The sequence below is a fragment of the Barbus barbus genome (assembly GCF_936440315.1).
Source record: "Barbus barbus genome assembly, chromosome: 28".
In the NCBI taxonomy this organism is placed as follows: Eukaryota; Metazoa; Chordata; class Actinopteri; order Cypriniformes; family Cyprinidae; genus Barbus; species Barbus barbus.
Genome location: NC_136756.1, coordinates 30,656,876 through 30,684,046, shown reverse-complemented (window position 1 = coordinate 30,684,046; position 27,171 = coordinate 30,656,876). Strand labels below are relative to the sequence as shown.

The window sequence follows — 27,171 nt, the reverse complement described above, 5'->3', positions numbered from 1 at the left end:
TGTTTTCACCGAAACATGGCTAAACGACAACATCCCGGACTCCGCTATTCAGCAGCACGGGCTAACCAGCTTCCGAGCGGACAGAGATTCATCACTGTCTGTTAAGACCCGCGGAGGTGGCTTGTGTGTGTATATCAACAAAGACTGGTGTAACAATGCTGCGGTATTATCAAAACACTGTTCATCGCTGGTGGAGTTTATGGTTGTGAAGTGTCGACCGTTCTATCTGCCGCGGGAGTTCACGGTCGTTGTTATTGTAGCGGTTTACATCCCCCCGTGTGCAAACGCTAAGGACGCGCTTCCTGAACTGTATAGCGCCATCAGTGAACAACAAACAAATAACCCTGATGGTTTTTTCATCATAGCCGGTGACTTCAACCACGCAAACTTAAAGACAGTTTTGCCAAAGTTCTACCAACATGTGAACTTTGCAACAAGGGGAAACAACACACTGGACTTTGTTTACACAACAGTTAAGAACTCTTACAAGGCTGAACCCCGCCCCCACCTCAGGTACTCCGACCACATCACTGTTATGCTAATCCCAGCATATAGACCACTTCTCAAACTCACCAAACCGGTTCAAAAGCAGATCACAGTATGGCCAGACAATGCCACCTCAGCACTGCAGGACTGCTTCCAGGACACAGACTGGAACATGTTTAAAGAGGCAGCCACCTACAACAACCACACAGACCTGCATGAGTACACTGAAACTGTGACTGCTTACATCAAAAAGTGCACTGATGATGTGACAGTCACCAAGACCATCACCACACGTGCAAACCAGAAGCCATGGATGACAGCAGAGGTTCGTGGGCTGCTAAAGACCAGAGATGAAGCATTCAGATCAGGAGATAAAGCAGCCCTCAAAACAGCAAGAGCCAATCTGTCCTGTGGCATCAAAAAAAGCAAAACGGTCATATGCCCAAAAAATCAACAACCACTTCACAGACAGCAGAGACACACAGAGCCTGTGGCAAGCCATTCAGACCATCACAGACTACAAGCCCCCGCCACAGGCCTGTGATGAGGACACATCCCTCCCCGATGCACTCAACCACTTTTATTCACGGTTTGAAATGCAGAATGACACACCTGCACAAAAACTGCCCACACCTCCCAACGACCGGGCGCTCTGTCTGTCTCCAGCCGACGTAAGGAAGACCCTATCTAGGATTAACCCACGCAAGGCTGCGGGTCCTGACAACATACCTGGCCGTGTTCTGAGAGACTGTGCTGCACAGCTGACAGATGTCCTAACAGATATCTTCAACACCTCGCTGAGTCAGGCAGTCGTCCCCACGTCTCAAATCCACAACAATCATACCGGTACCAAAGAAATCACCTGTGTCCTGTTTCAATGACTACCGTCCCATAGCACTGACTCCAATCATGATGAAGTGCTTTGAGAAGCTAGTCATGCACAACATCAAAACCAGCCTCCCCAACACACTCGACCCACTCCAGTTTGCATACCGTCCAAACCGCTCTACGGACGATGCAATTTCCTCCACCTGGCTCTTACCCACCTAGAAAATAAAGACTCCTATGTTTAGAATGCTGTTCATTGACTTCAGCTCGGCATTCAACACAATCCCACAACAGCTCATAAATAAGCTAAACCTGCTGGGCCTTAACAATTCCCTCTGGAACTGGATCCTGGACTTTCTAACTGGAAGACCTCAGTCAGTCCGTGTCGGCAACAACACCTCGAGCACTACAACACTGAGCACAGGTGCCCCACAAGGCTGTGTGCTCAGCCCGCTGCTCTTCACGCTGCTGACCCACGACTGCACTGCCAAGTTCAGCTCCAACCACATCATCAAGTTTGCTGATGACACAACAGTGGTAGGTCTCATCAGCAACAACGATGAAACGCACTACAGAGAGGAAGTGGCACAGCTGGCTGAATGGTGTGGCACAAACAATCTGTCCCTCAATGTGGAGAAGACAAAGGAGGTTGTGATGGACTTCAGGAGAAACTCCGTTGACCACCCCCCACTGACCATCGACAGCTCGACTGTGGAGAGAGTCAGCAGCACTAAATTCCTGGGGGTGCACATCACAGAGGATCTCACCTGGACCACCAACACCATGTCACTCTCCAAAAAGGCACAACAGCGCCTACACTTTCTCCGCCGGCTGAAAAGAGCAAGTCACCCTCCACCCATCCTCACCACATTCTACAGGGGCACCATTGAGAGTGTGCTGACCAGCTGCATCACTGTCTGGTACGGGAACTGCAGTGCTGCTGACCGCAAGACCCTCCAGCGGACAGTGAACACAGCTACAAAGATCATCTGTGCCCCTCTCCCCTCCATCCTGGACATCTTCCTTACACGATGCTCCAGCAAAACCAACAGCATCGTGAAGGACTCCACCCATCCCTCCCACAGTCTCTTCCAGCTCCTACCATCAGGAAGACGGTACCGGAGCATCAGAGCCCGCTCCGCCAGACTGCTCAACAGCTTTTTCCCCCAGGCTGTGAGAGCCCTGAACTCAAACCATACCGCCCCCCTCTGAAACCCCTACCTCCTGAAACATGGACCCCCATGTGCAATCCGAAGTGTGCTACACACAGGTGAGTGGGCCTGTACAAACCACCTGTAGTAACACACTCTCCTCTATGTGCACTATGGACACTTACACACACTGCTGCGTGTGCACTATCCCACAAAAGACTCCGCAATATATGTATGTTTACATGCTCATGCACTACAAATCATCCTGCTCTGTTCCCCAACCAGCTGCTGACTCAAATGTCTCTCTTTGCACATGTACAGTATTTGTGAAGCATTCGTATAGTTTGTATTTTTTATCCTCTATTTTTAGTTTGTATAGGGTAAATACTTATATATAGTGTACTTCTAGTTAAATCTGTCAGTAGGTTAGTAGTGTATAGGTTTATAGTGTTTTTTACTTCATTGTTGTATGTCTGTATTTATGTAGCACCGTGGTCCTGCGAGACATTTCGTTCCACTGTATGTCCCCACATGTAGCAGAATCACAATAAAGCTCAACTTCAACTTGACTTGACAATCAGTTCAGTATTATAGTGTGTGAATGGCAACATATCCATGTGTTCTAGTCTAATAATAATAACATTATCATCAAAAAACACTCTTTAAAGAAGTATTGACCAGAATTTATTTAGGTGAAAAATGTAAATGTGCAGTATTTCTGAAAAAAATATTTTTTTTTATATAAAATCAATTAATTGAAGATGCTTTTTATTATTAAAATTTAATGGAACAATTCAAATGGAATCCAGAAAATAATGGAAAACAGAATTTGGTACAGATACAACTGTAAAACTCAATTAATTAGACAGGCTTTTTGATTAATAAAATTAAAAAAAACAGAATTTGGATATAAAACGGATTTCATAGGGCCCTATAATTATATATATATATTTTTTTTTTTTTTGCTGTAATAAAAATTTAAGTGAACAATAGCTTTTAAAATGATTTAAAGTACATATATAATAGCAATCAGGCAATAATAATTAGCTCAAATAAAGTATCAAAAGCAAGAAACATATGATTTTATTGAACAAAACTGTTAAAATATATAATGTTTTATAAACAATAGAGTTAATGTAGATATGTACATTAATGTGTTGTAATGTACGCATCACAACAAAGGCCTGCAGGAGCGCCGCCGGCCACATTACTGTTTAATATTGATCAAGCACCATTTAATTCAAACGTACACTTAATCTTTAATATTTGTCCATCTCTTTAGGACAGAAATGCTACAGCTGCTGTAATTATATGATTATGTGGAGATCTATCCGTGTAACTCAGAGTGAGGGGTTGAGCTTTTATTTTGAAATCTCGATGTATTCTCCTGTGTTTGTGTAGATTTATAAATGATTTACCTCACAAATCTGATGAAATGGCACACGTTGTGTTCCCAGATGAAGGTTATAATAAACCCAAACTCAGAACAGCATGCAGAGATGAGTTTGAGACGCTCCTCATGTAAATAAGAGTTTCTGTGGAGCCGCTGTGAGACGCACAAACTTATCTACACGCATGGAAATAATTAAAGAGCATATACTGTGTGAACTGCATCGCATATCATTATCTCCCTGGTAGAAGAGATATTGTATCTCAATGGGACCTTCCTGGTTAAATAAATGAAATTTAATTAAATCATGGCTTTTCTGAATTCACAATTATGCTTAATTATGATTTTTAAATGGGTTTAATGTCATGCAGCCTTGGAAAATAGCCTAAAATGTGTTTTCTGGATTCTCGTCCGTGAAATGCGTCACTTCCGGTATTTTGCCGGTTAGTCGACTCGAGCAAAATGAAGTCGACGATTTTTTATAATCGACGAATCGCGACAGCCCTAATAATATACAATACTTTTTATTCTCCTGATAGCAGAGACTGATGATAACAGGCACGTTTTATTATTACTATTACGATTTTATCATCACAATTATTATTACTATCTATCATTATTATTATTATTATTATTTAATTGCTAATCAAACACACCTGAGCATGCTAATCAGAGTCTTCAGGATCAGTGTGTGTGTGTGTGTGTGAGTGAGAGTGTGTGTGAGTGAGAGTGTGTGTGAGAGAGAGAGAGAGAGAGACTTTTAACCCACTTTATTAAAACAAATAAAACCACCACTACATTATACCCCACACTAGGGGTGTGCGATATGACGATTTTTGATCGTGGACGATAAAAATGTCTCCACGATCTGCTTTTGAAGAAATATGGTAGTATCGTGCTACAGCACACATTATATCAAATACAGTTCTGGTCTCTGTCTCTATATACTGTACAACACGACATACAGCAGTAGAGTTACTCTGACAGGACAGTGTTTAATTCGTGCGCTGGTCTGTCGTGCGCTTTATCTGAGCGCATACACCTGAAGCACGCACTAAAACGCCTGTCTAACAGCGCCTGATTACTCAACTAAGTTATATTTTGCGCTAATACTGTCAAAACACACAAGGTTTACATACAGACTGAGTTGGTTATCTCTAAAATAAAAGTAAATAGTTGAGAGAGAAGCGGATGCGTGTCTGTATATTAGATGCGTGCAGCTCTTAAAGGGACAGGACACTAAACATGCTGTCGACTGTCATTAAAGGGATAGTTCACCCTAAAATTTAATTTCTGTCATTATTTACTCAGTGGAAAACCAAACAGTTGCTGGTCTACATTGACTTTGATAGTAGGAAAGAACAATCCTATGGAAGTCACTGAGGACCAGCAACTGTTTGGTTTTCCACCTTCTTCAAAATAGCATTTATGTTCAGCAGAAGAAAGAAACTCATTCCGGTTTAAAACAACTTGAGTAAATGATGATATAAAAATACAACATTATGACAGAATTGACAGAATATTAATTTTTGGGGGAACTATTCATTTAACGTTAACAAAACACAAAGAGAAAAATCACTCACTATTCTTGACTGAAACACTTTAATAAAGCTGCTTTAGGAATCAGTCTATCTAGTGTTTTATTTTTATATTTGTTCATTAAATTTCATTGAATGCTCTGCTAAATACACCTATTGTACCTGGAAATAAAGCACTGTTTGTTTTATTTGTATATTATGTGTATTTGTAATGTGTATCTTTGTTCTTATTTTTTAATAAGAAAAATAAAATAATGACAAAGATTTTTTATCTTCGCCCACTTTGGCCTAAATATCTGCCGTGCATCTTTGTCTTTCTAGTTTGGCTGTAATGCTCAGACAACTTGTAAAACCAAAATAGTAAAACTAACAAAGAATCGGGATAAAAATCGTGAATCGTGATATTTCTATAAAAAATCGTGATATGATATTTTTCCCATATCGCCCACCCCTACCCACACATCACCTTGCAATGTGTTCAGGAGGCCCATATATATTATACATCCATACATACACATATATGTATAAAAGAAATAATAATAACAAAATAATATTAATAATAACAAAAAACAGTCATTGCTCAAAAAGACAACCATAAATCACCAGTTAAACACTATTTCCCCTCCTCACAAACTGACAGTAAAGCACCATTTGCACACCATTGAAACTCAAACTCAAGCAAGTTATTTGTCATTTGAAAGAATCTGTGCTCCACTCTTATTCTGGATTCCACCAAAGCAGTAAAAAGCTGAATAATATTTATATTTCGTCCTTCAGCAGCCAGTCTACATGACTTCCAAATGGCTAATTGGGCTTGTCCGATTACAAAGTGTGCTACAGTGCACCGCTGTCTGTGCGCTCGTGAATACTTACATCCATAGAGAAAAGTGTCTTGTTAAAAACAAAACCCAAGTTCCCAAGTAAACCTTCTATCAATGTAAATAACGGAGCCAATCTAAAGCACTCAGTGAAAACAGATTTCAGTAAAGAACAGAAGATACAAGATGGCGAAACGTTCAAATTAAATTTAGAGATGTGAGAATTAGTGGGCAGTGCACAGCGTAGTAGCCTCCACTGCAAATCCCCACATCGTTTAGGTAGAGGACTCTTATTATAAAGCCTCCAAGAAGGAGAAAGGTCAGCAGGTACTGTTAAAAATCACTTCTGTCTTTAATATGCTGAAAATAATGGATTTTAAAACACATCTGATAGAGATCTCTCTTTCCAGCAGCCTGGAAATCAAGCTCTTGTAATTATTACATTTCAACAGTTTTGCTTCCTGACCACCTTCAACACAAACCTTAGGAAACACAAATAACTTAGGAAAAGACACTCTAGAAGGGTCTCCGGACAGAAAACAACTAACAAACAGGAGGAGTGTGGAGGGAAGAGCTGCCTTCAACCACCCTGACTCAGTGATGGGGACTCGAGTTTGAGACTCGACCTTGAAAGACTTCAGACTCGACTCGGACTCGAGCTGCGGGACTCGTGAACAATGTTTATTTTTAGGAAACAACTGATGAGCTCGCTGTTATTCCCCTCCCTCCGTTACCTATAACCTGCCCATGTAACATGTGACGTACTACGTATCTGCTGCGCGCGGCGCGGCCACACTTTTTAATTTTTTTTTATTTTAGGCGCGGCCGCCATACATTAGAGGACAACGAACAAACATGTCGACTGCTGTGCCATTCGTCGTTAGCTTTGGATTTAAGGATAGATTATACAGTTGGTACATTAGTAAAACCATTACGCCTATGGAGAGTCCCGTAAACCACATATCCAAGTGAGTGTGTGTGTGTGTGTGTGTGTGTGTGCGTGCGCGTGTATGCGTGTGCGTGTGCTTGCGTGTGAGAGAGTGTGTGACCAGTGTGGTCATTGAAAATTTGTTCAGATATATATTCTTCACAGAAAATGAGCCAAGGCCAATGAGTCTGAGTTTGAAAAAATAATTAATCGTATAATTTTTCTCTTGATAAAAAATGAAAACGGGTCCTACAGATCCGAACACCATTCAAGGGTTAATTGCCAAACTTGTGGTGGTCGATTAACGTAATCATTTACGTGCCGCTGGCTTCCATCACGTTAATTAACGTTGTCTGCAAACAGGTTACAGGATTATTGTTGATCATGTAACATTACACTGGTTTGAGAGTTTGGGATGTGTTGACTTACAGTAGTTTATAAACTATGATTAGTTGCATTTGCATTGCCATTTAAGTGAAATTATTGAACTTAAATATACAAGCTTGATAAAAATGATCATTCTAAAGAACATTTCAGATGGCTTTTGCATCTGAACTCTTCATATATTTCACATCGTTTGGTTTGTTGCAATAGTGTTTTGCATTTAGCTACAATGTGATGTTTGACCATATTAAGTCTTTCTTAATTTTTGGTCTGTACTGTACTGTGTGTTCATGCTACAAGTTAAAATACAGATAATATTAACTTAAAAGTAAAGCATTCTTGGTGTTTTTGTCATGTTGCAATAGCCTGTTTACACTGATTATATACCAAAATCAAAGCTGATACTGTATGCTAATAGATAAAGGAGTCATAATAACATATTACATGCTTTCAATTCCTTATATATAGCTATGCAGTGTTGGATGGGTCGCTGTACGTGATGCAACACTTATTATAACCAGAGACTTAATATAATGAAGAGACTTGACTTGGACTCTAGCTCAGAGACTTGTGAGCATCTCTGCCCTGACTGACCTCAAACCAGCCTGAATGCAAATGTCCACCACTGACCTCCATGTTTTAGACCAAGTATTAACCAGGTCTGAAACTTTAGTCAATCTTTTTTCCATAAAAATTTTAACAATTGTCTTAGATGTACAAATATTATCTCCTAGAAGAGAATTGTAAAACAGTGGTTCGTCGAGGCCAAAATGCTTGTTTTCATGTCTAATCAGTTTAAAACCGCCGACAGCGGTCTCTCCGCAGACGGATCATCCGGCACAGAAGGTGCCCCGGCCGGCTGCAGTTACAGCGGCTACAGCAGCTACAGCGGCCACGGCAGGATCCGCGCCTCTCTCCGCATCAGCGAGCAGAGCCGTGTCCGCGCCCGCCGCTGGCCTATCACCATTCAGACAAGTTTGCCTGACATGTCCAAACTCACCACAGGCAAAACATCTCAGGCTCAGAACTAATAAAAATGGTGTAATCTTTGCCATCGATGGTTAGTTTTGCTGACCAGTTTAAAGGATCGCTTTGAGAGTTCAGAATCTCTCAGAAGAGTTCACAATGGCCTTATTCATACGGGAAGCAGATCTGATGTTAGCGCTCCCGACTGCCGCGCTCACAACGGTCAAGCAGTCCTCTTCCCACTCACTGACCGAAGTCAGTAGGAAACCTTTATACTATACCTATATATTGCGTTTCACAGAGAAAACCAATTAAAGGAAAAAAGGTAGGGAAACCTCACTCAACCAAGCAGACACTCTCACTCACGCCAACTGGCTCCGTCCACTCGCTCCCAGCATGTTCAGAAAATATTGATCTAAGCATATTTTCTCTCATCTTTGAGAATGTCAAATTTCAGTTATAAGTGCATTACATAAACATTACTTTAAGAATGTTATTCAACAGTTATATAACTTTAAAAATGTTAGCTGGGACAGACTGATAAAACATTTGAGAACGGCTGGTTTCTGGCAGCAGAGATGAAGCATTCTGGGACAAAACACGGCGGACTCAAAGCGAGCTTCCTTCAGGAGACGAGGTCACGACCTTCAGCAGAAACTCTGCTGCCTGTCACAGACGATCTGCTCTCTGAAACACGACTGAGAGCTCAGAAACACGTCTCAAACGCGTTCACACAGGCTCACAGGGTCTGGCTTTGTTGTGGTTGGAGGGATTTGAGCGGCTCGTATCACTTCAGCAAACTCACGCTTCTCAAGCAGCTTCACGCTCTTTATGCCTGAGAGTTTTACAAGCCGAGGCAAAGTAGAGCATCTCGTTTTGATCCCGGTGCCAGCCGCTTTATCCCCGAGCGCCGTGGCTTACATCCCTCCATCGCCACGGTCCAGGGATTTACTCCACTCGCTCCCAGCATGCACTCCGACAGAGAGAGAGAGAATTCTGAACAGACGCACTAGATATGAGCTCCTATTAAATCACATAAAGTACTGCTGTTAATTGAGGTAAAAGCTCATAAAAACCTGTGTTAAGGGGAAGTCGTGGCCTAATGGTTAGAGAGTCGGACTCGTAATCCAAAGGTTGTGGGTTCGAGTCTCGGGCCGGCAGGGATTGTAGGTGGGGGGAGTGAATGTCCAGCGCTCTCTCCACCCTCAATACCACGACTGAGGTGCCCTTGAGCAAGACACCGAACCCCCAACTGCTCCCCGGGCGCCGCAGCATAAATGCCCACTGCTCCGGGTGTGTGTTCACTGTGTGTGTGTGTGTGTGTGCATTTGTTCACTACTCACTGCTGTGTGTGTGTGCACTTGGATGGGTTAAACGCAGAGCACCAATTTCGAGTATGGGTCACCATACTTGACAATACGTCACGACGACTTAACACTTATGGAAATATAAGAGTACAGAAAACAAAGTGATAACTTTCAGTCACTTCACTGGAGGAGACGCGACTGCAGCAGAGAGAGATCAGAGCGACTACATCCAGCTGAACATTCATCAGTACGGTACAGCAGCGCAAACTCAAGAAGAGAACAGACAGATATAGCCTTCATCAACACAGGACGGCACTAAGAAGATTTATATATAATAGAAATATATTATATATAATATTTTTATTATTAACGATTACCAGCATCATATAAATCTCAACTGTCACTAACGAACGCATTCAGCGGTTGCCATGGAGACATTAAAAGAGACAAAAGAAAGGCATTTAAACAAACACTGTTACATGAACATCCTGAATCTCTTTATGTTGATATGACATCTCAAGAAAAGAGGGCAAACTTGACCTTCTATACAGAGAGGAACCTCATATGGAAAAGTGTTATTAATTAATATTTCCCCTACACTAAGAAGAAGGGAATCTGTAAAGGAAGTCAGATCTGCATTTTTGAATGAGCCGACCACTCTTCCCATTTCCAAACCATCAATCTGTATAACAGTGGAACGGTCTTAATTCAAGGCAATGAAGCTAGTCTTCAAGCTTTCGAAAAATCATTTCCCCTTTTAAAGCAGACAGTTGAAGAGGAAACACCTTGCAGTGTTAAAGAGGAATCTGAAGATGAGAATGAACTGCTGCTCTTCTCTCCAGTCAGCACATCTCCGGTCCCATCTGATGAACCCATGACTGAGCAGGCCACACATGCGTCCAGTTATCTCCGGTGTCTTCCTGAGAAAATGGCTCTTCTAGAGATGGAGGTGGCAGAATTAAAGCAGCTAATCCTGAGCCGCCCAGATCAATTTACCATCAATAATCTTAAAACTGAAATTAAGGATTTGCACAACGTCAACATGAAACTGAAGGCTGAAATGTCAAAAATAAAAGAGGACTCAATACAGAGAGAAAGAAAGTTCATGGAAAACATCCACGAGTTAAAAGAAAAGCTGAAAGAACAGACTGCAATGTGTTTATAGCCGAAAAACAAGGAAAGTGAATCTCCCAACAACAACTGCACTGAGAGTAGTTCCCAACTCCGTCATGAAGTGACGTCCCACAGCTCCACAGCTCCAGACACAGTGAATGGCCACGAGAAGAAGTGCACTCACACACCACCACCGTCCCACAGAACACCAGCGACTCAGGCCTCAGTAGTTCTTCTGATGGACTCAATAGGAAAGAACATCGAACCCAAGAAACTGTTCCCCAGACAGCGGGTTCTAGCGCTCCACTGCAGAAACACAAAACGTGTTCACGAACTGCTCACTAGTGATCATCTCGGCAGCCCGCAATGTATTATCATTCATACAGGTACGAATGACCTCCATAGTTTAAATGAAGGTACAGCCAAGGCAATGCATGAGATGGCAGAGAAAGCCTCACAGACATTCCCCAGTTCACGTGTACTGGTCTCCAGCTTGCTCCCACGGCTCGACGTCCCACCCTCTGTGATTGATAAGATCAACGAAGAGGTCCGTCACTCCTGTTCCAGTCTGCCCAACGTGCACCTAGTCCATCACAGCTCTATAAGACCGTGGCACCTGTATGACGGGCTCCACCTGAATCAGGATGGAGTCAGGATTTTTGCCAAAGCTATCAAAGATGTTGCCCTTGGACGCTTCCCAACAACCGGCTATAAAGGAGCAAAAAGAAATATGAAAACGCAACCGTTTGAGCCATCTGGACCTTCATCTCGCTCAAGACCATCACAAGACCTTCACAGACAATCCATGACTTCAGGCTGGTCTCACAGAGAGCAAGAGAGGCAGGCGTCCCAGCAGAGAAGCTACGGCCAGGTACTATCACAGCAGACCCCCTCAGCAGCAGCGGCTCAGGAACTCTCCATTAGTGATGTGGGAGAAATCAAACGACTGCTAAGCCTTCTCTGCAGCAACATGCTCAACTGAAATCTACAATGATTGATCACAACACATTGATTATTATCATTGTGATTATTTTTATTATCGATAGTTGTTATTGTTATTTTTACTATATTATTATTATTATTATTAATTTTAGTCATTATTCACAATTATTTATTTTAATCGGTTTGACTACGTTTTTACTTGTTCTGTTATTACTATTACTTTATTTTGTTTTGTTTAAATATTTATTTTATTTACATGTGTGTGTGTATATATATATATATATATATATTTTGCCTCCAGATAAACAGCAGTACTACTTAATCGCCGATAGGGTGACCAGATGAGATTGGTTGAAATTCGGGACGGGGGGGGGTGAATAATGAATAATAAAGATAATGAATTTCAAACGAAAGTGACTGAACCAATCATGTTTTTATTAATATAAGTAGCCTACATATACATATAATTTTATATAATATAGAAGTAACGTTAGGCTATTTTTATACTTCAAACTGAAGTTAATGAACCAAAAAAAAAAAAAACAAGATGCTGCAGCCAATGAGCAGCCGGCGGGGGCTGGTTGCCAGGCAGGATGCAGGATGACTCAACCTCGCTCCACGGACAGTTTTTTATGTTTTATCAGACAATAACTATTTAAGATTTTGCTTCAGTATAATTGTCGGGACAATTAGAGCGGGATTCGGGACAGCAGCTTAGATTTCGGGACAGTCCCGAATTTTTCGGGACGTCTGGTCACCCTAATCGCTGATCATATAAAAATGTTAAATATTAGCTTTTGGAATATTCAGGGTTTGTGCTCTAAAACATTTGGATTAAAAAGCACAAACACAGATTTTTTAAATAGCATCACAAATGTTGAGATCCTAATTCTAACAGAAGCATGGTGTAGATCAGATGTGTCCACTCAGTGTCCTGCAAGCTACTCTGAAATCATATGCCCTCCTGGAAACTCAACTCAATACATCGTGGTAGAGATTCTGGAGGTTTAGTCATATGGATAAACAATTACATTGCCCCTTTTACATCACCAGTACAGCAAGGCAAAAATCATATTTGGTTAAAATTGGATAAAAGCTTTGGAATTCTAGATAAAGACCTTTTTATCTGTGTCTATATTCCTCCATCAGATTCCCCATACTACGACAATCAAGTGTTTTACACTTTACAGGAAGAAATTAATCAGTATCAATCTCTGGGGAAAATTTTACTATGTGGAGATCTAAATGCTCGAACCGGTTCAGAATTAGACTATATTGATAACTCGGGAGATAAACATCTGTTCACACATTTACCCCGAGATCTCTTCAGTACTCTACCTGGAAGAAATAACCAGGATACTGGAGTCAATAGGCACGGCAAAGAGGTAGCCCACCTTTTCAAACTTTAGGTCTTTATATCCTCAATGGTAGAATCAAAGGAGATTCCTGTGGACAATGTACCTATAGCTCAAACCTCGGCAACAGTGTTGTAGATTATGCCATATCAAATATAAGCCCGTCCCATTTCAGTGCACTTACCGTCAAAGCTCAGTCCCCCCGTCTGATCACAGCCAGATCAATCTCTTCAGGTGAAAACATCAAATCAAGAGAGATCCAGAAAAAGCCAATTCATCTACATAAGCTCAAAACACCATATAGATGGACTCTTAATGCTGCTGAAACATATATTAAAGTACTGAAGTCAAATTAAATAGTCAATTCCATAACACTGTTTAACAATTCAACATATGATAATAACTGGAAAGGAATACATTTAGCAATTAAACATATTAATGATATTTTTGAAAATATAGCAAAAAAGGCTAATTTAAATAAAACTACCACATATAAACACAAAAACAGAGCTAAACAAAAACCTTCTGAAAAGTGGTTTGACCGTGATTGTAAAACAATAAGACAAGCGCTACGATTAATCTCAAATCAAAAACACAAAGATCCAGTCAACTCAGAATTACGCTTCAAGCACTCAGAACTTCTGAAACAATACAAGAACACACTGAGACAGAAGAAATTAGATTATTATAACAACACACTTCAGAAGATCAGGTCAGTTCTGGAGCACTTGGACCAGTCTAAACAATACAAAGCCACAAGAACTAGCCATACAAGACGGTCAAATTTGGAAAGATTATTTTGAGAAGCTCTATACACATCAAACTGACTCTGAATAATCCCAACCAGTTAAAAGCCCTTGAAAAACTGAACGCTCTTGAATCATGGATCAAAAACAACCAAAATCCTCTTGATTATCCAATAACCCAACAAGAACTCAGTGGAAAACTGAAATCCCTCAAATGTAAGAAATCCTGTGGCCCTGACAACAGAAACAATGAGATGCTTAAACACATCTCTCCTGAACTTCAGACTGCATTACTCAAACTCTTCAATCTGACTCTGAGTTCAGGCGTTTCTCCTGAGGTCTGGAACACAGGACTCATCTCTCCTGTCTTTAAAAGTGGAGACAAAACAGATCCTAATAACTACAGAGGGATGTGTGTAACCAGTAATCTGGCAAAAGTATTTTGCTCTATAATCAACTCTATTTATAAAGCTTCCAAGAAGGAGAAAGGTCAGCAGGTACTGTTAAAAATCACTTCTGTCTTTAATATGCTGAAAATAATGGATTTTAATACACATCTGATAGAGATCTCTCTTTCCAGCAGCCTTAGTGTGTGTGTGTGTGTGTGTGAAAGAGAGAGAGAGAGAGAGTGTGTGTGTGTGTGTGTCTGTGTGTGTGTGTGTGTGTGTGTGAAAGAGAGAGAGAGAGAGAGAGAGAGTGTGTGTGTGTGTGTGTGTGTGTGTGAAAGAGAGAGAGAGAGAGAGAGAGAGAGAGAGAGAGAGAGTGTGTGTGTGTGTGTGTGTGTGTGTGTCTGTGCTTCCCGCTGCTCTCGGTCTCCGCGGCTCGGTGTGTTCGGTGCTCGGTTACCTGCTAGTCTCGTACGGCGCGTATCTCTCGGGAAGCACGTGCAGACAGCGCTGGAAGAAACGCACGTGCCGCTCGCGCAGAAAATCTTCCTGCTCCTGATCAAAATCCGCCATCATCGCTCAGGAGAAACACGGTCGGCGCGCCGCTTCCGCTTCCGCTGCACAAACACGTGGCAAAATAAGAGTCCCGCGCTGCTGCGGCTCTCAGTTCTCAATGAATGATAACATGATGTATGTTATAGTTTTTCAAATAAAAATAAAAAATAAAGTTCTCACTGAGTTACAAACAGACGCGTTGTAATGAATAATTAGTGCTGGAGAAGTGAAGCGTTCCGAACTAGCGAGGCTTTCAACACAACTGTATCGGAAAAAGCTTTTCAAATCGGGTTATTCTGTGGCCATCTAGTGGTCAAATAAAGGAATAGCAGCTTCCAAAGAGCTGTTGTATTGTATTTAAATAATGATCATTGTCAAAGTCATACTTTTGTGTAGCGTACTGGCAGCAAAATAAGAAAAATAAATTAATCAATAATTCATAAATTAAATTTGCGATCTGTCTGCCTCAGTCCTTACACAGTCGATATTCTGTAGGTAAAGTTCATTTGAGCTTCATATATATATATATACTGTTGTACTTGACTTCATCCTAAACTCTTTCCCTCTATCTCTCTCTCCCTCCCTCACTAGCTTGTAGTTATTTGAACAATGACTGAGGCTTGTGTTACGAGCACTTCCTCTGTCTGACTGCCTCTTCAAGATTCATCGCTTCTTCTATTCCCCAATTGTAAGTCTCTTTGGATAAAAGCGTCTGCAAAATGACAATGTAAATGTAAAATGTATATATACACATTACGATATCGGCCAAAACAAAACTAAAGCTAATGCATTATAATGTAATACAGTGGTCTCCAGTAGATCCCGAAAACATTACATTTCTCCATGTTTGTACTCATTTGTCTGTTATTTTCTGGATCTACTGAGTCAAAGATAAAGAAAACCCCATCACAGCTGAGACCTGAACAGAGAGCACAAAGAGGAGAGAATACTGTTCACCATACTCCATATATAAGAAGAAATATAAATACTGAATTGGGATGTGTGGGGTTATATTAATGTAGCACTGAAGAGAACTGACTGTCTTCAGAAAACTTTACATCAATGCTATTTTCTTCTTTTATCTCTGTATAAAGTAATATTTATTAGCAGTTTACAGCGGTAACCAAGGAAACGCTATATCTGCTCCATAAGCGCCACCTGCTGGCCGAGAGAGCATCTGCGGCTCAATAAATCACTGATTACTCTATTAATTTCACATGCCTACAGATATTTCTGTTTAAGGCCAGTTTGCTTGTTTCGTCTCTTCTAGAAGAAAACAAACATAACCCCTGGTATTTATTCAATACAGTCACTAAATTAAAGAAAAATAAAGCATCATCAGGTGTTGGCATTCCCCAAGAGCACAGCAGTAATGACTTTATGAACTACTTTACATTCAAGATCGATTCTATCAGAGATAAAATTGTAACCATGCAGCCGTCAGCTACAGTATCGCATCAGATAGTGCACTATAGATCCCCTGAGGAACAACTCCACTCATTCTCTTCTATAGGAGAGGAAGAATTGTATAAACTTGTTAAATCATCTAAACCAACAACATGTATGTTAGACCCTATTCCATCTAAACTACTAAAAGAGCTGCTTCCAGAAGTCATAGATCCTCTTTTGGCTATTATTAATTCATCACTGTCATTAGGATATGTCCCCAAAACCTTCAAATTGGCTGTAATTAAGCCTCTCATTAAAAAAACACAACTTGACCCCAAAGATCTAGTTAATTACAGACCGATCTCAAATCTCCCTTTTCTGTCAAAGATACTAGAAAAGGTAGTATCCTCACAATTATATTCCTTCTTAGAGAAAAATGGTATCTGTGAGGATTTCCAGTCAGGATTTAGACCGTATCATAGTACTGAGACTGCTCTCATTAGAGTTACAAATGACCTGCTTCTATCATCTGATCGTGGTTGTATCTCTTTATTAGTGCTACTGGATCTTAGCACTGCGTTCGACACTATCGACCACAACATTCTTTTAAATAGACTAGAACACTTTGTTGGCATTAGTGGAAGTGCATTAGCATGGTTCAAATCATACTTATCTGAACGCCATCAGTTCGTAGCAGTGAATGAAGAGGTATCATATCGATCACAAGTGCAGTACGGAGTACCTCAAGGCTCAGTACTAGGGCCGTTACTGTTCATGCTTTACATGTTACCCTTGGGAGATATTATCAGGAAACATGGTGTTAGCTTTCACTGTTATGCTGATGATACTCAGCTCTATATTTCTTCATGGCCCGGTGAAACACACCAAATTGAGAAACTAACGGAATGCATAGTCGATATAAAAAACTGGATGATGAGTAACTTCTTACTGCTAAATTCTGAAAAAACAGAGGTGTTAATTATCAGACCTAAAAACCCCACATGTAATAATCTAGAACACTATCTAACACTTGACGGCTGCTCTGTCAATTCTTCTTCATCAGTTAGGAACCTAGGTGTGCTGTTTGATAGCAATCTTTCATTAGAAAGCCATGTTTCTAGCATCTGTAAAACTGCGTTTTTCCATCTCAAAAACATATCTAAATTGTGACCTATGATCTTAACATCAAATGCAGAAATACTAATTTATGCGTTTATGACCTCAAGGTTAGACTATTGTAATGCTTTATTGGGTGGTTGTTCTGCACGCTCTCCACATCCGCTGGGATCTCAAAACTCTGGCCGTTTGATAATACCTAGAATATCAAAATCGACTGCGGGCGGCAGATCCTTTTCCTATTTAGCACCCAAACTCTGGAACAATCTACCTAACACTGTTCTGGAGGCAGACACACTCTGTCAGTTTAAATCTAGATTAAAGACACATTTCTTTAACCTGGCTTACACATAACACACTAATATACTTCTATTATTCAAATCCATTAAAGGATTGTTAGGCTGCATTAATTAGATCAACCGGAACCAGGAACACTCCTCATAACACATGATGTACTCGTTACATCATAAGAAGAATGGCATCTACGCTGATATTTGTCTGTTTGTATTCTGTTTCTCAGTCCGTGTCTGGATCAGATGGTGGATCGGAGCTGGGAGATGATGTATGTGGCCCTGATCGTCAGCGGAGGCCGGACACCTGGATGAGCCCCGGGGACATATCCCCAGTGAAGACCTCCACTTAAATACAATAAAAATAAAACAAATAACTAAAAATATAATAAAATACCTAACTATATAATACTATTGTTAGAAATTGCAGCAATATAAAAATAGAAATAAATACATTTATACATTTAAAATGTTAATTAAAACAATAAATAAACACTAATCTCCTGGCCAGAGGAGAACTGCCCCCCCGACTGAGTCTGGTTTCTCCCAAGGGTGTTTTCTCCATTCTGTCTCAGAGAGAGTTCTGGTTCCTTGCCGCTGTCACCTCTGGCTTGCTCAGTTGAGAACACTTCATTTCTAGCAATTATCATCAGTTTGATTTCACAGATACTATTTAAACTAAACTGAGCTAGACAATGACATCTCTGAACTCAATAATGAAATGCCTTTAACTGAAAATTGAGTGTTTAATCTTATTATTATGCATTACTGACACTATCCTCCAATCTGATACTGTTAAGTGCTTTGACACAATCTGTATTGTTAAAACCGCTATATAAATAAAGCTGACTTGACTTGACTAGAGCAAATAACCAATAAATACATTTGTTTAAAAAAACAACATAACAAAACTAAAAAAATCAGCAACCAGTATCAGTATCGGCCAAAAACTGAATCTGACTCGGTCATGATCGGTGGTGCATCACTAATACTAAATAAAAGGCCTTAAATTGGACGTACAATCTGGGCTGTCTTTTTCTATCAGTTCTTCAATAGGTAGATATTGTCTCTCATAAAGGCTGAGCTTCGCTTGGTTTGAAGCAGATCCTGGTTTTCATGGGAACGAAGCTTCGGACGTCATAGATCATGCGCTTTTAGCAAAACCAATCGAGCTCCAATACAGTGCTTCAGTGTTTTCAAATTGTTGTTTTTTTATACAAGCTTCGAAGCTTTGGTGCTGAATGTTACATTCCTAGTATAAAACTCTTTAATTAAACTGATGCCTCCATTATCATAAAGAGAAACTTTATTTACACTGCAGTTCATTTTGACACATTTCCCAGTTCATGTCTGAAGCGGCGATCATTCATGAGTCTTGTCTCCATGCTGGAACAGCTCTGTGGAGAAAACACCCAGACATGATGATTTCACACCAGTCTTTCTGATCACTGAGTAATAATCACTCTGTTCATCAGAGACAGCATCTAATGCACATTGTGTTTAATGCAGCTGTCTGTGTTTCTGACAAGCATCTGCTCTCGAGTGAGTCTGCTCTTGTGTAAAAGCACCTGTGGAAGATCTGAAACACGGGTCCGGTCCCAGACGGGCCGGTCTCTTTACTGCGCTCCTCCCACGCTTTAGTGAGCCTCCAGAGTCGGGACGGATCCCGGCCGATGTGAACCGCCACCTGACGCCAGAGCGAGAAACAATAGACTTTCTGTGGAGTTTAGATATATGTGTCCCTGGACCACAAAACCAGTCATAAGGGTCAGTTTTTCGAAATTGAGATTTATACATCATATAAAAGCTGAATAAATAATCTCTCCATTGATGTATGGTTTGTTATGATAGGACAATATTTGTCTGAGATACAACTATTAGAAAATCTGGAATCTGAGGGAGCAAAAAAATCTAAATATTGAGAAAATCTCCTTTAAAGTTGTTCAAATGAAGTTCTTAGCAATGCATATTACTAATCAAAAATGAAGTTTTGATATATTTACGGTAGGAAATTCACTAAATATCTTCATGGAACATGATCTTAATATCCTAATGATTTTTGGCATAAAAGAGAAATGTATAATTTTGATCCATACAATGTATTGTTGTCTATTGCTTCAGATATACCTGTGCTACTCATGACTGCTTTTGTGCTGCAGGGTCAGATATGCTAAATATTTGTTGTAAACAGTGAAGCTCAATGAAATATATTTTTGAAATAAAAAAATATATATTTAGTTTCAATATATTTATATTTAATATATTTTAAAATGTATATTTCCAATCTTACATTAGCCTACAATTAGATTAAATAATTAAATGTAAGATTTTTTATGTTTTTTAAAGAAGTCTCTTCTGCTCACCAAGACTGCATTTATTTAAACCAAAGTACAGCAAAACAGTAAAAGTTTTAAATATTTTTACATTTATTTAAAACTGTAATGTATTTCTGTGATCTGCAGCTGTATTTTCAGCATCATTACTCCAGTCTTCAGTGTCACATGATCTTCAGAAATCATAATTATATACTGATTTACTGCTCAACAAACATTTCTGATTATTATCAATGTTGAAAACAGTTGAGTAGAATTTTTCAGGATACTTTGATGAATAGAAAGATCAGCATTTATCTGAAATAGAAATCTTTTGTAACATTATAAAAGTCTTTATCATCACTTTTGATCAATTTAAAGCATCCTTGCTAAATAAAAGTAATAATTTCCATAATTTCTTCATAATACTGATTCAAAAGCTTGGAATGTTATTGTGTATAATGTTACAAAAGCTATTTATTTCAGATAAATGCTGATCTTTCTATTCATCAAAGTATCCTGAAAAATTCTACTCAACTGTTTTCAACATTGATAATAATCAGAAATGTTTGTGGATCAGTAAATCAGTATATTATTATGATTTCTGAAGATCATGTGACTCTGAAGACTGCAGTAATGATGCTGGAAATACAGCTGCAGATCACAGAAATACATTACAGTTTAACACATATTCTCATAGAAAACAGCTGTTTTAAACTGATAAAAATATCTCATAATTTTACTGTTTTGCTTTACTTCAGGTCAGATAAATGCAGGCTTGGGGAACAGAAGAGACTTATTTAAATAAAACATAAACTTCAGAAACTTTTGACTGATAGTGTGTGTGTGTGTGTGTGTTTGAGTGTGTGTGTGTGTGTGCGTGTGCATGTTTATGTGGTTTATGAGGACACAAATGTGTATAATGACATGGGTATGACAGAGGTATTACAATATGAAGGTGGTTTATGAGGACACTGCCTATGTCCCCGTAATTCAAAAGGCTTAAAAAACATACTAAATGGTGTTTTTTTGAAAATCTAAAAATGCACAAAGTCTCCTGTGAGGCTAAGTTTAGGTGTAGGGTTGGTGTAGGGCAATAGCACACACAGTTTGTTCAGTATAAAAACCATTACGCCTATGGAGAGTCCCCATAAACCACAAAAACCAACATGTGTGTGTGTGTGTGAGAGAGAGAGAGAGAGAGTGTGTGTGTGTTTGTGTGTGTGAGTGAAGTGACATACTGCCAAGTATGGTGACCCATACTCGGAATTCGTGCTCGGCATTTATCCCATCCAAAGTGCACACACACAAAGCAGTGAACACACACATACACACACAGCAGTGAAAACACACACACACACACACACAGCAATGAACACACACACACACACCGTGAACACACACACACACACCGTGAACACACACACACACACCGTGAACACACACACACACAGCAGTGAACACACACACACCGTGAACACACACCCGGAGCAGTGGGCAGCATTTATGCTGCGGCGTCCGGGGAGCAGTTGGGGGTTCGGTGTCTTGCTCAAGGGCACCTCAGTCGTGGTATTGAGGGTGGAGAGAGCGCTGGACATTCACTCCCCCCACCTACAATCCCTGCCGGCCCGAGACTCGAACCCACAACCTTTCGATTACGAGTCCGACTCTCTAACCATTAGGCCACGACTTCCCCAAAAGTGAGGTAAACCTGACAAAATCTCCAAAAACCTCCCTTTGGGGGACGTCCTCATTTGTAAAACGGGTTTAAAAATAAACTAAAGGGTTTTTTGAAATTGTAGAAATGCACAAAGTCTCCTGTGAGGGCTAAGTTTAGGTGTAGGGTTGGTGTAGTAGAGCAATAGAATATACGGTCTGTACAGAATAAAAACCATTACACCTATGGGATGAACCCACTTAGATAGCTAAGTAAACAGTGTGTGTGTATATGTGTGTGTGTGTAAATATATATTGTATTTACTTTTTCGAACATCTTACATATTTGTACACTATAGACGCCAAAATTAAGTATTTTATTGAATTGAAAGATATAGGGTAAAATATGTTTTGAAAAATGTTTTGATAAATATATTAATATTTTTAAAATATATTTTCAGAAATATACTGGTGGAAAATAAGACTAAATATATTTTGAAACATTTTATGTATATATGTAAATTTTTATATTTTTAAATATATTTGAAAATCAATTTTTTGGTGTACATTTATAAATGTCTCTTCAGCAAACCTTTTCCTTGAGTTTATCTAGCGTCCTCTGCCGCTCGCTCTGTTCCTGCTCTTTACTCTGTTTCTCCTGGAGCTTCTCCTCGAGGCGACGTGAATCCTGAGGAGAGAGAGAATAACTGAGTAACACGAACACGAGCCTTGGTCTCAAACACACAGAGCTCCACTCACTCGCTCCTGGAAGCGTCGGATGCCTTCAGCTGCTTGCCGCTGGCGCTCCTGTCTCTCTGCCTGCTCCTGCACCTCCTCCTCCAGCAGACGCTGCTCCTCCTGCTCCTTCTTCTGCTGGAGGTGCGTCTCCACGAGCATCTTGAGCTCCAGCTGTCGGCGCCGATCTTCTTTGGCTCTTCTGGTCTGCAGGATCTGGTCTCTGAGCCGCTGCTGTCGCTCCTGCTCTCTCTGCTGTGTTCTGCGTCTCCTCCAGGCCTCCAGCTGCTCAGACGCCTCCCTGCGCTGCTCCTCCTGCTCCTCCTCGTCCTCCTCCTGCAGCTCCTCGTCTCCGTCATGCTGCTCCCGCTGCTGCTCCCTCTCCCTCTGCTTCCATGCTCTCCATCTACAGATGGCCTGGAGTACAGAGCACCACAAAACCAGTCAGAAGGGTCTAATAATCTCTCCATTGATGTATGGTTTGTTATGATAGGACAATATTTGTCTGAGATACAACTATTAGAAAATCTGGAATCTGAGGGAGCAAAAAAATCTAAATATTGAGAAAATCACCTTTAAAGTTGTTCAAATGAAGTTCTTAGCAATGCATATTACTAATCAAAAATGAAGTTTAGATATATTTACGGTAGGAGATTTACTAAATATCTTCATGGAACATGATCTTAATATCCTAATGATTTTTGTCATAAAAGAGAAATGTATAATTTTGATCCATACAATGTATTGTTGGCTATTGCTACAGATATACCTGTGTTACTCATGACTGCTTTTGTGCTGCAGGGACACAGTTATGAAAGTACAGATACTGAGTGGAAAGGTATCTGGCCAAAAACATACTTGAGCAAAAGTAAAAAAGGACAACTTTAAATTGTGCTAAAGTATCTAAAAATGAAAAGTAACCTATAGAGAGGAGATTCTTGTTTCATCATAATGAATGATCTTCACAATGCAAAAGAAATGAAACAAAACAAAACAAACAACAATAATTTAAAACAAAAAGTAAAACAAAGATTTTCTCTTTCCGCCTATAATACAAGTGCACAAAATGTCCAAAGATGATGCTTCAAAAACTTGATGTTTGATAGTTGTATGTGTAAGAACAACACTAGAGTGGGTTTCCTTTTAAAGAGCCAGATGTGATTCAGAAACCAGAAATATATGTCTTCTCTATTTAACACCACTCTCTGTAACAATAATTCATCTTACAACTGTTTATTTGGTGCATTTACCAGGGTTTGTTTTCAGCAAATACTGATATGTAATTATTTGTGATTAATTAGATTAATAATTGAGCAAATCATGTAATTATTTAGATATAAAAAATAATTCATAGATAGCCGTAATTGTTGCTCAACTTCTAATTATGATACCACTTGAAACACTTTTTGCAACGTTTAATAAAAACAAAGCAAATCATGGCCACCAAAACATTTACAGTAGTATTGAAATGTATTTGTGCATTCAGAAAATATACTACTTAGACAGCTAACATTATACATCAAAACAGACAAAATAACAATTAAAGCTACTACAATATGCTTCTTCAGATTTAATGGTGAACTTTTGAAGGCAGAACTTTCCCTAATAAACGTTATAACTGAAGTTGAAATGTGTGTGATGCGTGAAAACAAACCTCATTGCCGCGTGCGTTTGAGCTTCTGTTTCCATATTTAATGTGCGGAAGATCAAACAAAATTCAAAACGCAGCGAGTACTTTCCAAGCTGAAGCAGAACTGTACCTCTCTCTTGTCGTCCTGCAGCCGGCGCAGCTCCAGAAACCACTCCTCGTGCCGCTTCATCTCCTCCTCTGTCTTCCCAGGTAAATAAAGCCGTGCTTCTCGTCTGTACGAGGGCTTTCCTCGGTGCTTGGTCCACACCTTCAGGAAGCTGCGGTGGTCGAACTCGTCCCAGCCGCCGTCTCGGCCTCCCGTCTGCTGGAGGAAGGTCTGGAGCGCCGTCACCTCCTCCGGGAGACTCCTCCAGTCGCAGGGCTTCTCTGAGCGACGAGGACAGGCCTCTGCTCTCACAGACAGACTCCAGGAGTCCATCTTCCTCTCGAAGGCGCAGATCTCCTGCCAGACGCTCCTCTCGTCTTTCAGGAGCTCCTCAAAACTACAGCAGACGAGGTGTTTGAGAGAAGGAACCTACTGAAGACATCTCAGCAGAAACAGACGTCGTACCTCTGATGCTGCGTGTCTTTAAAAGCACTCATGGAGTTCTCAATATCGGTCATGGTCTCTCTTAATTTGTCGATCACTGAAATTGAACAGAAATGAATGCATGAGCAGCATTAAACCCAATAGTTCTGTGGTAGACGGTGGTCAGTGTTGTGCTCACCGTCTGGAGACGGTTTGACATCCATCAGCTGCTCCTGGAATCTGAAGACATCGTTCTTGAGTTTCTGAAGCTGCTGCTGAACTTTCATGACTGATGGACAAACCAGCCGATATTAATATCACATCTGAGGAACAAAACTAGCCCAAACGACCCCAACCCAAACATCAGCACTCCCACACTGAACATAGATATTTTATACTCACTCTTAAGGTCATCGCACACTAAATCCCAAATTTTTGCACATAAAAAAAAAAAATACGCATACGAAAATGTTGGCTTCAGTGTGCAAGGATCTTTATGCATTATGCACAGTTTTAACTTGGAAATGACTTTATGGGGTAGTAGTAATCATAAATGAGCTAAATGACACCCTCCTTACTAACATTTCCCTCTTTTGTCTCATCATAGAGCACAGTTTTATCACTGGTGGAATATTAAATGGGTAGCATATTTCTATACGCATTTTTAAGTCAAATACAATTTATGCAGTAGGTCAAAATTTTAACCACAACCAGTGATAAAAGTTTAAAAGTAGCACCAGAGACGGGAGAAACGGAGATATTTGAAGCTTTGAAGCAACTGCGTGGAAAAAGATTCACTGAAGCGTTCGCTGGTGAGTTAGTGTAAGTTAATGTAATCAAATACCATTAAATATGAAGTGTCTGCATGATAGGTGTTCTTCTGTTTTATTCATTTGCAGTGCTTGTTTAGTTTGTTTTATGGAGGCTTGTTTAAAGAGGCTGAGTAAATCACGTGAGGTTTCAAAGCTTCATGAAGCATCTACGGAGCCCCTAAAGGGACATGGGTCTGGAAACAAATCAGGCTGCGACGGAAAAATATTTGTAAAATGTTTTGCATTCCCTCAATAAACTTTTGCTTCTCTCGCAAAACCAGTTGAGTTCAGACACACTTCTTGTTTACTGCACAGCTGCAGCTTAATGAAGATGATAAGAGATGTACAGAGATGAAAAGAGAAGTATTAAATACAGTGATGTACAGTGAACATGCACGCAGATGAGCCCAAAATATGAGCTCCATTCAATAGAAAAGTGCACTTAACGTGGCTTAATTCAAACAAAACAGTGATAAAAGCCCAAATTTGATATTTTACTAAACAATATACACTATTTACAGAAAAGCAACGCGCTAAGAGTTTTTTTAATAATATTGTGTCTCTGAGGGTGAAAACACGGCTCTTCTCTGCTTTTCTGTCTGTAATATAAACAGGTTTGTTATTAAATCTTTAGTCCATACGTCTTTTCTTCTTTGGGGGAGAAAAAGCTTAACGCGCACCGCCTTGTGTTCATTTTCTGGGCTATTCTGCTTTTTTAATAGTAATATAATTAATGAGCTTATTAATATTAGCCTAATAATTTTATCAGTATTTATTATCGAATTTGGTCCTCCAATGTCACCGTTTTAAAACATTAAGTCAAGTCACTTTTATTGATATAGTGCTTTTAACAAAGCAGTTTTACAGTATCAAATAGTAAAATAGTGTGTCAATAATGCAAAAGGGCAATATTAAACACTTAATTTGAAAAATATTTTTTCCTCCACCAGCATGTCCCTTTAGGGCCTCCGTACTCTTCAGCCTGACCCGAGGACACCCCGATGAGACTGAATGAAGATTACACTTCTGATACTGCGAAGATTAACAACGATAACACCGTATATTACAGTCAGATACAAACACAAGAGACTCTGAAGCTCTTACTGTCCTGCACGAGCTGCGCGTTCATGTGATCCCGGTCTCTGAGCTCGTGCCTCCTCGCCTCTCTCTCCTCTTTACACGCTCTGAGTGATGAATGAGTGATGAATGAGTGAAGAGAGACATCTGTAATAAACACAGACACGAGCAACTCTCTGTGAAACACAATCAGACGCACTTACAGTCTCCTGAGAGATTCAGCTTCCCGCAGAAAACCCGCCGCAGACATTTGGTCAAAAGCGAGATGCAAAACCAGAAGCGATATAATTATAAACAAACAGCTGTAAGAATAATAATAATAATAATAATAATAATAAGTAGAAACCGAGCTAAAACACGCCAAATATCAGCCAACGATCTGTGTGCGGCTTTGTTTGAACTGTTGCTATGGTAACGACGCCCTACAACGTCCGCCGAAGTAGCCAGAACCATAGATATATATAACATAGATATAGAAACATAGACATATAACATAGATATATAAACATAGATATATTTAAACATAGATATATTTAAATATAGATATATTTAAACATAGATATATTTAACCATAGATATATTTAAACATAGATATATATATGTAGGGCTGCACGATTCTTGCTAAAATGTGAATCACGATTTTTCTCCATGGGAATTGAGATCAAGATTCTTTTACACAATTCTCATTTTTTTCAACCAAAATGTATTGCACTCAAGTACAAAAAAAAACAA

General features: G+C 39.9%; 2 protein-coding genes across 7 annotated transcripts in view; both read right to left on the bottom strand.

Moving 5' to 3' along the window:
- Window positions 1–15,193, bottom strand: part of pggt1b (protein geranylgeranyltransferase type I, beta subunit) — a 33,960-nt gene extending 18,767 nt beyond the window's left edge. For 5 of the 6 annotated variants that reach the window (XR_013782202.1, XR_013782203.1, XR_013782204.1 and 2 more), the window contains exon 1: window positions 14,799–14,961. Coding sequence is in view for 3 of the 6 variants with exons in the window: in XM_079382439.1 (XP_079238565.1) it covers window positions 14,799–14,914 (116 nt within the window). In the remaining 3 variants the exon portion in view is untranslated. Of the gene's footprint in view, window positions 1–14,798 lie in introns of all 6 variants that reach the window. The other variant, XM_079382438.1, reaches the window with a different exon arrangement.
- A 3,225-nt stretch (window positions 15,194–18,418) lies between these two features.
- ccdc112 (coiled-coil domain containing 112) lies at window positions 18,419–26,852 on the bottom strand. Its single transcript, XM_079381973.1, has 9 exons — window positions 26,643–26,852; window positions 26,467–26,546; window positions 24,750–24,839; window positions 24,593–24,668; window positions 24,152–24,524; window positions 22,416–22,808; window positions 22,249–22,344; window positions 19,257–19,375; window positions 18,419–19,085 (listed from the first exon to the last, which is right to left on the bottom strand). The coding sequence occupies exons 1-9, from the start codon at window positions 26,687–26,689 to the stop codon at window positions 19,055–19,057; spliced, it is 1,305 nt and encodes a 434-aa protein (XP_079238099.1). The 5' UTR covers window positions 26,690–26,852; the 3' UTR covers window positions 18,419–19,054.
- Window positions 26,853–27,171: the final 319 nt, after the last annotated feature.